At 43.4% G+C, this 13,953-nt stretch overlaps 1 protein-coding gene across 1 annotated transcript in view; it reads right to left on the minus strand.

The window, feature by feature from the left end:
- The window catches only part of Sfmbt2 (Scm like with four mbt domains 2), a 172,180-nt gene that overhangs the window by 105,284 nt on the left and 52,943 nt on the right, over positions 1–13,953 (minus strand). The window contains exon 6 of the mRNA XM_052157580.1: positions 8,997–9,094. Within this exon, the coding sequence (XP_052013540.1) occupies positions 8,997–9,094 (98 nt within the window). The remainder of the gene's footprint in view (positions 1–8,996; positions 9,095–13,953) is intronic.

A 13,953-nucleotide genomic window follows, 5' to 3' on the forward strand; every position in this document is an offset into this window, starting at 1 on the left:
TGGTCACTTCTTAGCTGCCTCTAATCTCTAGAGCACTCTGTGGAATTTTCCCTCTCCAGTTTCTTTGTGAAAGAAGCTGTCAGCAATCTAGACTTCTGGTCTACCCCAGGCTTAAGTGCTCAGTCCCAGCATCTAAACCAGCTCTTCTTTGTGTACATTTAACATCAAACTGTACCAGTAGAGCCATCTATCCAAAGAAAGCTGTTCCACAACCACAAAGACTTTCTGTCCCAGATCTTTAATTTGATGTTGATCACTGACTAGAAGATGTCTTAGGCTAAGTCCATATCCATTCTATGACAACCCATGTTCCTGATATTACATTGAAAGTTCTGTGGCTCCAGGGAACTCTGCATGTAGATTAGTCCCTTATCTGATTCTTTATCATGGTCAGTTGTCTAGGGAGAACCAATCAATGGCTGCCTGTCCTCAGAAATAAAATATGTAATGAGGTAGAACTTGTGTTTGTATCATCTCTCAAGACTATCTTAAGATCATTTGTGAGGGGGGAGAGGTTGGAAGGGTAATGTGTTTTGTACCTCTCTGTCTCTGTTTCTCTGTCTGTCCGTCTGTCTGTCTGTCTCTTTCTGCCTCTCTCTGTGGGGGTAGGGGGTGGAGGAGTAATGTGTTCTGTACCTCTCTGTCTCTGTTTCCCTCTGCGTCTCTGTCTGTCTGTCTGTCTGTCCGTCTGTCTCTTTCTCTCTCTCTGAGGGGGGGGGGGTGGAGGAGTAATGTGTTCTGTATCTCTGTCTCTGTCTCTCTGTGTCTCTGTATCTGTCTGTCTCTGTCTCTCTCTCTCTCTCTCTCTCTCTCTGTGTGTGTGTGTGTGTGTGTGTGTGTGTGTGTGTGTGTGTGTGTGTATTCATTCCAGATGTCAACATTAGCTGTCTTCCCTCAACCACTCTCCAACTTTATTTTTTGAGAGAGGCTCTCCTACTGAATCTGAGGCTAATCAATTCAATTAAATGGCTGACAGACCAACAAACTTCAGGGATCAATCTGATCCCTACTCTTACCTTATGATACCCCAGCACTGGAGTTAGAAGCAAGTCTTTGGGATAATTGAGGAATTTGACAACAGGGAGTGCCCAGGTAAGTCAGCAAGGTTTTTACGTAGGTACCAGGACATCCATAATCACTTATGTGCTGACACAAAAGCATGTCAGAGGGTGGCTGGAACAGAATCTCAGGGGTGACAAGCAACTGCTACCCAGTTATGAGGACTAGAGTGAAATTTCATCACCCATATAACAAACCAGGCATCCCATATGTACACATGCAGCCTCGACTTAAAGGTAGGGAGGTGGGCCAGAGAATGGAGGAGGCGTGGGGCTTACTGGCCCCCAGCTCTCCTTAGAACGTGGAAAAGCCAAGCTCAAAAGGGGAGAAGCACTGCCTCCGAGGAACAAGATGAGTGCAGAGAAAGATGGTCACATGCAGTGCACACAGTCACAAAGACACACTACACACACACACACACAAACTGCACTGCATGAGATGAATCTTCTTAGTTCCAACATGCCAGTTTTTGGTCTATTGGGAAATTAAACATTGCATAGGTTTTTCTTCAAGGCCTCAACAATTTGCATAATTTCTAAGAATAGGCTTCAGTAAAATTAAAGGAAGGTTTTAATTAGTACTAGATACAAATTGTTATACAGTGAACTCTGGAAACTTTACTCACATCAGTGTATGTTACACTTTCTTTAAAAAGCCATTTGTCTCATAGTGTTCCCTTTTTATCTGGAGAATGGATTAATGCTCATGTACTTGTTAGAAAATGACTCACATAGTATTAATTTCATCAAGAAATGACATCGTAATGCCAGCATTTATTAAATCAATAGTATTATTATGTTTCAACTCCATCATACTGATTTGAATTTAGCCAGTGAAATATTTATAACAAAAATTTAATGAAAAAATCTATATGCTTAACAGTGATAAGCTTTTCCATTTTACACTCACAGCTGTAAAAAGCAATTTTTATCTCCAAGTGGTACATTCAATCAAGTTAAAAAATAATAAGGAGAAACGCCGAAATGCTAGGTATGCCACTCTGAACCACACAACTCATAAAAGGTGATTATATCAGGGCTATTTCATGGTTAGGTCCAAAATGCGTAAGCCCCACACATCAGAAATATCTTCCAGATGAACACCTGGCACCAGAAAAGCCCCGGCAAGCAGCAAGTTATCTCTTCTTTCATAAAACACCAAAAGGAAAAAGCAAGGGAATGAGGTGGTAGCTCAGGGTATAAACAGCTTCCGGTGCAATACTGAAGACCTGAGTTCAAATCTCCTGACACCTTTGTAAAACTCCAGGCACAGCAGCACATATCCGTAATCCTAAGGGTTAGGCTGTAACAAGTGGATTCCAGAGCTCCCTGGAAAATGACTTCTGGGTTCAGTGAGCAGCCCTCTCTCATAAACTAAGGTGGGCGACGAAGGCTAACATTCGGTGCCACCTCTGGCCTTCACAATGGAGTACACAGGTGGATGTAATTAAATACACAGATGTATGCACTTCTGCATATGCACATAAGCACACACACACAAACACACACACACACACACACTCAGTATTCAATTTACATGCATAATTGAACATTGATTTTGGCTACTTTCTTTGTCCTAACTTCTTAGCTCACTGCTCAGAATCCTGGGTGCGTTTAAAGCATGCAGGGTAACACTCTGGGCAGGACATGCTGAGAGGGACAAGGACTGGGGAAGGCTGCCTTATCAGCTTCACATCCTCCCTAGCCACCTCGGAGCACACAATTAACCAGAAGCACCCCTTTAGCTGGACGCCCTAAATGCAACTCCGCTGTTACCATGGAAACAGGAGACAAATTCCGAACTATCTTCCCGGAGCAGCACCACCTCTCAAGGAGGGAGGAGTTAGCAAGGAACAATGCCACTGCATGGACAGTTCCGTGCACCCTTTTCATGTCTGTAAGTCCCAAGTCCCAAGGATCAAGCCTCTAGCTGACACTTGGCATGATGAAGAGACTGTAAACTGTGAGTACCAGCAGCCAGTCAGCCATTTCCAAGGCCCTCCCTCCAGTCACACTTGCTCCCTGTCACAAAAATAACCCATTCCTTAGGTAAGCGTATCTCAAGCTATTGGCTTTAGGGAGCAGTTTATCCATTCTAGGGAACTGTTCCATGGGCTGTAGGATATCGTGCCAAATCTTTGGCCCACTAGATGCCAAAGGCACAGGACACCTCACTGTGACTGTCAAACATCTCCAGATTGCCCTTCAGTGTGGGAGCACTGGGTTGGGTGAAGAGAAGAACAGATCCAGACGGTTAACAAGACACCTGACGGGGAGCTGGCCCTTTGTCTCTTTTCTCGGACTTTCTCAGAATCTCTCATCTAACACTTCTGCCTTCCCCATCAACAGTAACGTATGGGAGTCCTGTTGCCCCAAGAGACTCACAGGCCATTTCTTGTACCACTGACCCACTTTAGTGCTCCCTTGAGACAGGGAAATCTTGTCTTGGTGCCTGTTCATTCTGTAAGCCCACAGCTCCTATCACTTGCCCTCCTACTGGCATTTCTCAGAGGACCTAGTGTGCAACATTACAAGATGCTGATAGGAGCAAAGGGAATGATCACAAACATACAATTATTCTGAGCATAACACGGGGTTCAGAAACAGCAATCAGAAAAGATGCACTTAACCCTTGAAAGACTTGAGGGCCCAGGCACTTGGGAGGGGTGTTTATGGGGACATCCTCTTAGAGACAGAGTAGGTATGGGATGAGGAATAGTCAGAGGGCAAACTCCAGACATCTGCCTGTCTCCAATGCATATATGCGCGCACGCGCGCGCACGCACACACACACACACACGGTTTCAGAATCATTCTGCCACACCTGGTTTTCTAAGTGGGCTCTGTGAATTCGAACTCAGGTCCTTGTGCTTGTACAACACACACTTTACATTGTAGGCTGGGCCATCCAAGCCCCCCTAACTTCCATTTCTTCAAGGAGGAAAGGAGAGGCATTAAAAAAAAAACTTTAAATCTTTGCAGGTTGAGACTGGCAGAAAATATTCATGTCACAGAGCCTTCCAATCCAGGATGGGGGAGAAACTCCAAGAGAGCTAAGCCAGGTAGAGACACCAAGCAAAAGTCCTCACGACCAGCTGGTCAACACTGAGCAGAAAACAACAGGACAGCCATCATGATGACAGATGTACCCTTCAGTTCATGAGCGGGACTTCTCAGTCTAACACAGGAGAAGGAGAGAGAACTGTGCATTATAGATATGTATTGCTTGGTGACATGGCCAAAATTCTACGTCCATACAGGGGACTTTAGTTCCAGGGGAATATCTAGGAGTCCCACCTGAGGTAAAACAGAGGTACATCCATTTCCCTGCTGCTACCTTTACAGCTGAGTGAGAGAAAATGAAATATACACCACAAGCTTTGGTGCACAGAAACACAGTGGGCTCCTCCCCCTGCCCCCTCTGACTATAACGCTACAAAACAAAAGAAAGGAAAAAACAACACTGTCCCACATCTATAATCCCAGCACTCAGTAGCATGAGGCCAGGGAGCATGAGTTCGAGGACAGCCCGGGGTAAATGGTGAGACCCAGTCTCAAACATAAATAAACAAAGTATAAAGAAATTACAGGGTGCAGAATCTTTGGCATGTCGTGAACAGATTCTGCTGTGCATGTATGTGCTGGTGTGGGTGTATACACCCACATATGTTCATGTGTGTGCAGGTCTGATGGAAATCTGTGGAATAGTTCTTATAGTTACTTAGGCACTTTTCTTCCTTCCTCTTTTGTGAGTTTTTTTTTTTTTTTTTGATAGACCTGGAGCTTTGCTGCCTGGCCAGTGGGTCTCAGGGGCCCACAAGCCTCCTTCTCCCCAAGACTGGGAGTCACAAGCTTGTACCGGCTCTCTCAAAGGGCACAGCAAAGTCTTTACCAAGGGAACCCTCTCCCCAGCAGCATGAGCAAATTCTCAGTAAAGTTAGGGTGTGCATGGGAAAACAAATGGCCTGAAGCAGCCCTCGTGCAGATAGATGCCCCTTCTCCCTGTTGAGTCGACTGAAGTCGAGACTGAGCTCTCTCAGCGGGAGTCAAGCCCTTGACATTTCAAGCACAAGAGTGGTAAGGTTTCCTAGAATGTGGTTTCTGATTCTATGGAGCAGAGATGCTTTCTTAATTTCAATGCATCCCTAACATCCTTCTCGCTGTAGCTGAGTATTTCCAGTTTCTAGCCACAACTGAAGCAGGGTTAGCTTCACTTATGAACTGGCGAGAGCTGTGACTTCATTGCATGACTGTCCTTTTCTATCCTATGGAACAAAAATACATTTTACTTCCACAAGCTGGGGAGGCAGGAAGTGCAGTTGCTGATTTATCTTCTGGGTGTAGGTATGACCTACCAGGGAAGCTGATTACTCAATGTTTGCCACAGAGGTAGGCAGAGAGGACAGGTAATAAAAACCAATAGAGACCACAGAAAGCTCAACAAGTTTGTCCACAGCAGGTAGCGCTGCATTTGTTACTGGCTGACACTTTGCTTTTCCATACTTATAAGCACCACACACACCACAGAAAAAGGAAGTATGAGAGATATGCAGAAGAATACTGCAGGGACTCCAAAAGTACATCTGAGAGTGAGAGAGAAAAATATGAAGCAACAGCAAAGACGATCTGACCCTCATCACACATGTCCCTGTAATTCCTCTCTGATCATAACTACCTCTCTGTGCGTGCAGTAGAGGGACACAGAAGAGCATCTTGTGTGACATGTGGTGGGACTGGGTGGAAGAGGCCATCCCCTGAAGGCTCCCTTCTACTGGAACACAGGAATAAGACACTTGCAAGGAAACAGAATCTTCATAAATGTAATTAAGGTGCGCTCATTCAGAGTTAGCATTAGTGCTAATCAAATGGCCAGTGTCAGTATCAGTACAGGGAAATGTGGACAGACAGACACAAAGAGACAATTAAGGTCATGTGAAGGTAGAGGCAAGAGTGGACTGTCATCACTACACACAAAGGGCTTTCAGGCTTAGCAGGTGGCCCCAAAAGATGGACAGACGGCCGAACACATTTCTCTTCGGGTGGATTCTGAACACACGCACAACCTGATTTAAATTATTTTACCTAATTAAAGTTGATTTAAATTAATTTAAGGCTACAGATGTGCAAGAGACTATGTTGTCTAGGTATATGCTGTCGAGAACTCACTGGGTCCAAGGCAATTTGTTATGGCAGCCTTAGGAAACAAACTTCCCAAGACTTACAAATTACAAATTAAATATACACTTCATCCAGATAAGATTATCTTGTTCTTTTCTCTTCCATGAAGTGAAGTATCTCATGGAAGAGAAGTTTTTTTTATAAAAGTATCTCACACATGCTAAGAACACAAATACTCATTGCAACCAGCTTTTTATTTTGAGGCGTCTCTGCACCACCCATACTCCTGCCTTCTGTTAACCCCCACAGTAGTATTAACTACCGGTTCCTACAGTGATGCTCAATTATAGCAAAATGTTGAATAAAGGTGGTAATTCTGAAATAGTGACGTATAAAAAAATAGTCTGAATTCTCATAGGATAAATTCAAGGTAAGGAAAGAAGATGATGATATTTTAGAAAATATAGACCAACTTAAATTAAATCCTGGAATCAGGACAACAAGACATAATGGTCTTTTGTACAGAGTAGCTGTTCAATAAATATTTAATGAATCAGTTCTTTTTTAATTAAAAACAGATCAAGATTATTAATGTTTCTGCCTTTCAAGTCTTAATGTTCACAATTCTAAGTACAGTTATATGTTCAATTAATCTATAAATATATTAACTCAGAATTTTTAAATCTAGTAAGTTAAATGTATGTGGCCCATTCAAGAATCTGTTAATTTATTTGACAAATAGTTATTAAGTGGTAGGAATTATGTTTCCAACCATGTACAAAATGTATAGCTCCTTTCTTCTGGAGTTTCCTATTAGGCAAAAAAAGAAGAAGAAAAGAAAAAAGGTGGCGATTATGCACAGAAATGACTACATATCATTGTGGCTCACGAGATGCCACAGAAACTGATCATGCTAAGGATAGGTGCCCAGGCCAGGAGCCCAGGGACAGATTCTTCAGAGGATTTATATTTGCAATTGGAAGATGAGTACTAATTTGACTGAAAAAAAAAACAGTACAGGTACAAAGGGAGTTAGAAGAAGAGAGGAAGCACCACACTAGGCTTGACAGGCCTTGGAGACAATTGGCAGCAATGCTTAGCACAAACCCCTCAACAATAAAGAGCTCTGAAAGCAACAACAGCCAGCTAAGGTGTCTGCCAAAACCCACCATACGTTTATGTCCTAAACAGGAAGTACAGCTGCAGTGCAGAGGAGTTTTGCTTGTTTTGGTTTGTAAGAGATGAGCCCACTGCGCAGCCGCCGAGGTGTGGGGAAAATGAAGACAGCTGATGGCCAATGACCTGCGTTAACCAGTTCAGCAACCCCAACATGGAGCAGGATGGCCCAGAGCCAACCCTGTCAACAGTGTGGACCCTTCACCTGCGCAAGCCAAGGCCAGCGAGGTCTCAGGAAGTGTGGACATGGACAGTGAGAACCCTGCAGAGCCTGAGAGCCCTGAGAGCCCAGCCCACCCTGGAAGACCAACGCCCTCTCCCAATCCTCTCACGGGAAGTAGGAAGACAAGGTCTACACCGCTGGCCCAGTGATTTTGAAAGAGGTAAGAGTTTGCCAGTCCGCTGCTGTCAAGTGTGCTTCCCACTGCAGTCTGCTGTGGGAGGATCTGCCAGATAGGATGCCAGCACACAGCAGAGTCCAGTCAAAGTCTCATCAGCCATGGAGAAACTGAGTCTGAAAAATATACCAATCTCCTCTCTCCCTCCCTCTCCCTCACTCCCTCTCCCTCTCTCCCTCATCCCTCACCCTCCCTCTCTCTGTGTGTGTATGTGTGTGTCCCCTTCCCCCCCTCTCTCTTCCTTCCTCCTTCCCTCTGTGTGTGTGTGTGTGTCCCCTTCCCCCTCTCTCCCTCTCTCTGTCTCTTTCTCTCTCCCCCCTGTCTGTCTGTCTGTGTCTCTCTCTCTCTCTTTCTGTGTGTGTGTGTGTGTGTGTGTGTGTCCCCTCCCCCTCTCCCCACAGCATCCTTCTACTTCTCTCTACCTCCCAAGGGCTAAGATGACAAGTGTGTGCCACACGTCCTCCTTTTTACACAGGTCCTAAGGGACTCAAACCCAGGTCCTCATGCTAGTGAGCCAAATGCTTGACCCACTGTAAGCTGTCACCACTGTCCCTGACTTTAATCCCTTCAAAAACGCAAAAACACAAATGAGGAAAATTACCAATGTAGTTTCTCTTCTTGCTTCAGTAGGGAATAGGGGATAAAAATGGAGTTTTCATCACAGAGTAATAACAAAAGTATCTTAACCAACATCCTATAATATGAATATTTACAAAAAATTCATTTTTAAAATAGTTATGGGGAGCAGACACAATTTTCAGAGTTTAAAATGGAAATGGGAAAAGCAGGCAGTCTCCTAACTATGGTACAAAATTTGCTAAGTAGTTTTCCTTTCCTTTTTTCAAATTTGTGGGTGTGACATATGTGCACAGAATATGTGTATATGTACTACATGTGGGTGTATTGATGCCAGAGTTGGCCTATGCAAACAAGATGACATCTCAGGTATCCGCCTAGACAATGTCCCAGCTGACCGTATGCCAGGTCAGCTGGCCCAAGAGTTTCCTGAAATTCTCCAGTCTCTGCCTCCCATTTCATCCCGTCCTAGGAATATTGCAATTACACATTTAGCTTTTACATGGGTGCGAGGATCTGAGCTCAGGACCTCATGCACATGCCTGGCAAGGGCATGCCCCACTGACATTTCAACAACTCTTTCACACACACACACACACACACACACACACACACACGCACAGAGAGAGAGAGAGAGAGAGAGGAGAAATTGATCGTATTCATCACTTACCTTAAATACTTCCATTGGAAGAGGAGACTCTGCAGCAATAATTAGGGATTTCTCCAGAGCACATTTCCATTCAAAAGGCAACTTCAGATAATAAAGTTCTGTATCAAGGGCAAGTCACAAAGAAGTTAGGGACTGTAGCTCTGTTAGTTGGTTCTTAAATATTATCTTCCCACAGTTCTCCGCAAGTGTCAGTCGCTCACAGTGCCCTGTAAGCAGCCACCTGCTAAAGGGATTCTCTGAAATTAAAGAGCTGCTATCAGAGATGGAGACTACTTAACAGGGCCTTCCACGGGGGACATTTGTATGCATCCTGTGGGCCTTCTGTACGCGCTTTAATGGTATTAATCACATTAGCAAGACTGTCCATCATCTACAGCCACAGTTCTATGTATCACCTAAAACGTCCACCCGCTGATGGAGAACTCACTCTGATAAATGTCTAACCTCTGAATAGCTCTTGTCCGACACCTACAGTTATTATAACTCAATTCCCACTAAGTCTCTAAGCTCGCATATGCTTAAAAAAAAGTCAGAAAATTTATTAAAAGCCAAATTAAAATATACAAACCAAGATTTATATTTATACTTGAAATGTTCCTACCACATGTCGGCCATATTTTCCTCCCAGGCATTGTGGGACTGGGAAGATTTACACACAAAGGTTATATAGTCTGCATGCAAAATTAAAAGGAGAAAAAAAAAAGTTGAGTACAGTCTTCACGTGTTGCTGAAACTGTAGGGGAATTTTATGTCCTGATCACAACAGATTTAAGACCTTATCAAAACGGGATTTGTGGAGGCTCTCGCTGGAAGTAGATGTGTTTATATCATCCCTATATCAACCCTGGCTGCCTCAGACAGACTGTTAGAATATGAATTTAAGCACACTTAAAAGGCAACATTAAACCTTTGGGCTATATTTTTAATTTCTTACACGCCTGCTTTTGAGCAAGAAGACATATATTTGCATCCCTGCAGCCTCTAACCTCACCTTGAGCTTGAAGTTCCTTTATGTTAGCAGTTTATTTAGGTTTTTTGCGGGTGGGGGGAGTTAATATATATTAATATATATAATTATATACATTATATAATTATAATATGTATAATTATAGTTGGTGAAAGGTCTTACCAGACTTAGCCAAGTGGCCAACACACTGTCTCCTGTCGTTGTACAGAGGGTGATTTCAGATATAGTATCTTCTATTTGTCTAATAGTTTTTCTAGCATTTTGTTCACCTAGAACTTTCTATCTCTGGCAGATTTTTTCCCCTAATCTGGCATTTTTATGTAGAGACAAAAACATATGAGATTTTCCTCAGCAATGGCCCCCTTTCTTTCATGCTATAAACTCAGACTGTGAACTTGCGCAAACACTTCCTGCCTTGCATTGCTTTTGCTATTTCGTCACAGCAATGAGAAAAGTGAAATCTAAGCCCAAGGCACTCTCTTTTCTACAAAACTAAACCCAGTTGGGGCAGGCGTCTCTACCACCCGCGAGGACGAGGACGGACGGAACGCCTCGGAGGGGCAATACACAGAGAACAATGTCCCCTGTGTGTGTTTCAGGAGACAGAGACACCCTGGGTACACCAGCGAATTTATGGACAATAAACAGCTCCGTTAAAAGGACATAAAACATGTTCTCAAAGTGACCTGCACTGCAGGGAATTTAAAATTGTTCATCAGACTCCATTTACTGGTCGTGGGAAGTCATAAACAATTAAAAAGATGGTCCTCGCCCATCAGTAACCAGGGGCCTGCAGGGATGTGAGGAGACCTCCCTTCACGCAGAAGTTTGAAAAGCTCTGGTAGCGAGTATTGCAGAAAGCAACCCTGTCACCATAAGTGCACAAATGCATAAATGACCACGTGTAAGCAGAGGCCATGTAGAATGGTCGGCCCCTTTTCGTGTGTCTACCCGGCACCGTGAATGGTTCCTCCTTCCCTACGACCAGTGAGGAAAGATGGACCAACGGTTACTGAGAGATAAGAAATATTAGGAAATGTTAAGAACTGAGTCTGCATCTTCCTGGATGCCTATGCATTCACACATCTCCAATGTGACGCCTGGTGGTGGTGAGGGTTAAGAGAGGCCTGCTGGGATGGCGGGTAAGGGAAATTAGTGTTCGTGTTCGTGCTCTAATGAACTCTGTGAAGAGCCAGCTAGAGGGTGGCACTTGGAAGCCAGGAGAGGAGCCCTCACCAAATTCCCCACACAGGTGGGCACTCTTGATTCAGCTTTCCAAACTTTCAAATCATGATTAAAAAAAAAAAATGTCAACTGTTTAAGCAAGCCAGACTGTGGTGTTTTCATTTTGGCAACACCACCTTTTTAGAAAACAGAAACAGTTTAAGCAAGAAGCATTTCAGTTCTATCCAGAAATTTCCTGATTCCAGGATCTACCTAGTTAATTTTTTTGTTTTTGTTTTAGTTTTTGAAAGGGTCGATTTCTTTTTGAAAGAAATTAACATGGAGAGGTCAGAAAACAATAGACTGGACATAGAAAGAGACAGAATATTGTTTCCTTGGCTTCTGTAAGTTCCAAACACTTTTCACGTCTTCTAACCATCACAGACAAAAAATGCAAGTGGAGTTACTCAACACACCCCTGACTTCATGAACTTCCTTGAAAAAGCAAAAGTTAGCCACTACTCTGGACACAGTTTAAACTGGATGTCAATCATTTGCTGTATCCAACAAGCTTAGTACAGCGGTGTAAGCACGCACTCCCACGCTGCAGGGCGGGTCTCCTTCGCTTGCCTTCAAGTATGACAGTCCAGTCAGACATGGAATGCTCCAGAAGGCTAGATCCTCAGAAACGGACAGTCTAAAAGCCAGTGCATTTCCTAGAGTGCCCAGCAAACAACCCCTCAGCCACTTCTATTACCTGTTTCTATTCTCTCTGTTCCGGGAAGGATATGTCCTTTAAATGGTAAAAGTCAGAGAGTGGGGAGTTATTTACAACGATGGGGACGGGGACACATTTAGTGAGGTGCACGGAAAAGGGAATCTTAACGCGTGCCTCGATTCCACAGCCCCACCTCTCAACATACACACTGGCTACGGAATTTCCCACAATGCCCTTCACCTCTGCAACTCCACTCTTCCCCCTCGGATCTCAATGCTGTGTGATTCTGTATTTGTTTAGTAGTGTCTGGGAAGAAGAGAATCAGCCTAATATTTTCTATACTCTGAGATTTTATTCACAATGTCATTTCAGTTCAGAAAATGGTGCAGCCATGTAAGTGGCACAAGGTACCCTGGGATTTGAAATTAATTTACACACATCTTAACATATCGGGTTCTGTTCCCATGTGTAAAATTGCAGTAATAATTGCCTCTTTTCTCAGGGGGAACTGTTTCACTGAATGAGGTAACAGAATCCAGTTTTCATCTTGTAACTACTGTAAATGAGTGACATTTTGCCTTTTGCTCTCTCTCTCTCTTTCCTCTCATCCCCCCGCCAACACTTTAACAGTTGGGGAAATGAACTCTTTGACAAATCACTTTTCCTGTCTTTAGACAAACTCATAAAGTCTTCTGTGAAAGCAACATTATGTCCAGAGACATGAGGACAGACAGCACAATTTATTCATGCGTTGGAAAGACAGAGGCATCTTGAAACTGAGAAGCACTCAGCAGTAAATATTTCTTAAAGGGAGTTTTTTTTCCCCATTCAAGCATTGGAGGTGGAGTCCCAGGATTTCATAGGAAGGAGAAAAAAGGGGACAACGAAGAGCATGAGAAGCGCTGGAAACTCTTTGCTTGCTTTGCTATAAATCCTGCACCGGCAAGGATAAGTTCCTTGTAGAATTTATAAAGCAATTAGGCACTGGGCTGAGATTTACACAACTACCTTTCTCCACAAGTAAATTTTTCCTGCCAGGTTATGAATCCCCAGGCAAACCCAAGCTCAGTCTTTTCTCACAGCGTGGACAGGACCTTTGTCACTACACCAAATGCTTAAGGTATAAAAAGGATTTCTTGGCTGCTTCTTAGGATGTCGACAGCAACAATACAGCTATTATAAAATACCAAGCTATACATCTACGCGCCTGTCAGATTTAACACGGATGCAAATACATGGAGCTCAGCACCCGGAAATGGTCCACAATCAAAGCCCTTGAGTGACAGGAAAGGTAAATATAACTTCTCACTTTGGTGTACACAAGACTCACACTGGCAACCAACACAGGAACAATTTGAATGAAGCTGGGATCTAATTTACTCTCTGTAAATATACCTGTAAGGCTGACCACAAAATAAAAATCTGTCAGGAGGAAATATTTTTTTCCTTGGCATGTTTAAATGCATGAACAATGTGACATTTGTGTTCTGAGTTTTTTTTTTTTTCACCAGAAGGCCAGTGATAGTAATAGGTCAGCAGAGGCAATAAGATGTGCTGGGCCCAGGTCCTGTGTATTCCAATAGCGACACCCAGGCTCATCCCTACAAGCTGGGGGCCACGAGAGGCAGCTGGCACAGTCACAATTCTTTCAATGGCTGTAGAAAGAGATCTGCACCAAACAGGCACCACATTTTTGGAATCAAAATTAACAGTGTAACAGATGTAAAAGTAGAATCGCACGAACTATAATGGACATTTACGAACGGTTATCCTGTAAACGGAAGGTTGTTGTTTTTTGTATTTTTTTTTTTGACTAGTTAAATCTATCAGAGGGCAGAACACACTGTTCTATCCCATCAGGCCTATGCAAAGCCATTTGCCAGTACCCTTGAAGCTACTTATAATTGATAACTTGCTTGACAGGGAAAAAGAACAGATTAAACATTCATTTCCATTTCCTTAACTATAGAATGATGAGAAAGCGATATGAAATTTTTATGGATGGGAGGGAGGATGGAAATACATAGACAGACAGGCAGAGAGACAAAAAGACAGACAGACAGAAATATAGACTGAATGGGGGGTACATGATTGTGTGAGTAAGAGGA

This window comes from Apodemus sylvaticus, chromosome 14, assembly GCF_947179515.1.
Source record: "Apodemus sylvaticus chromosome 14, mApoSyl1.1, whole genome shotgun sequence".
NCBI classification, from domain to species: Eukaryota; Metazoa; Chordata; class Mammalia; order Rodentia; family Muridae; genus Apodemus; species Apodemus sylvaticus.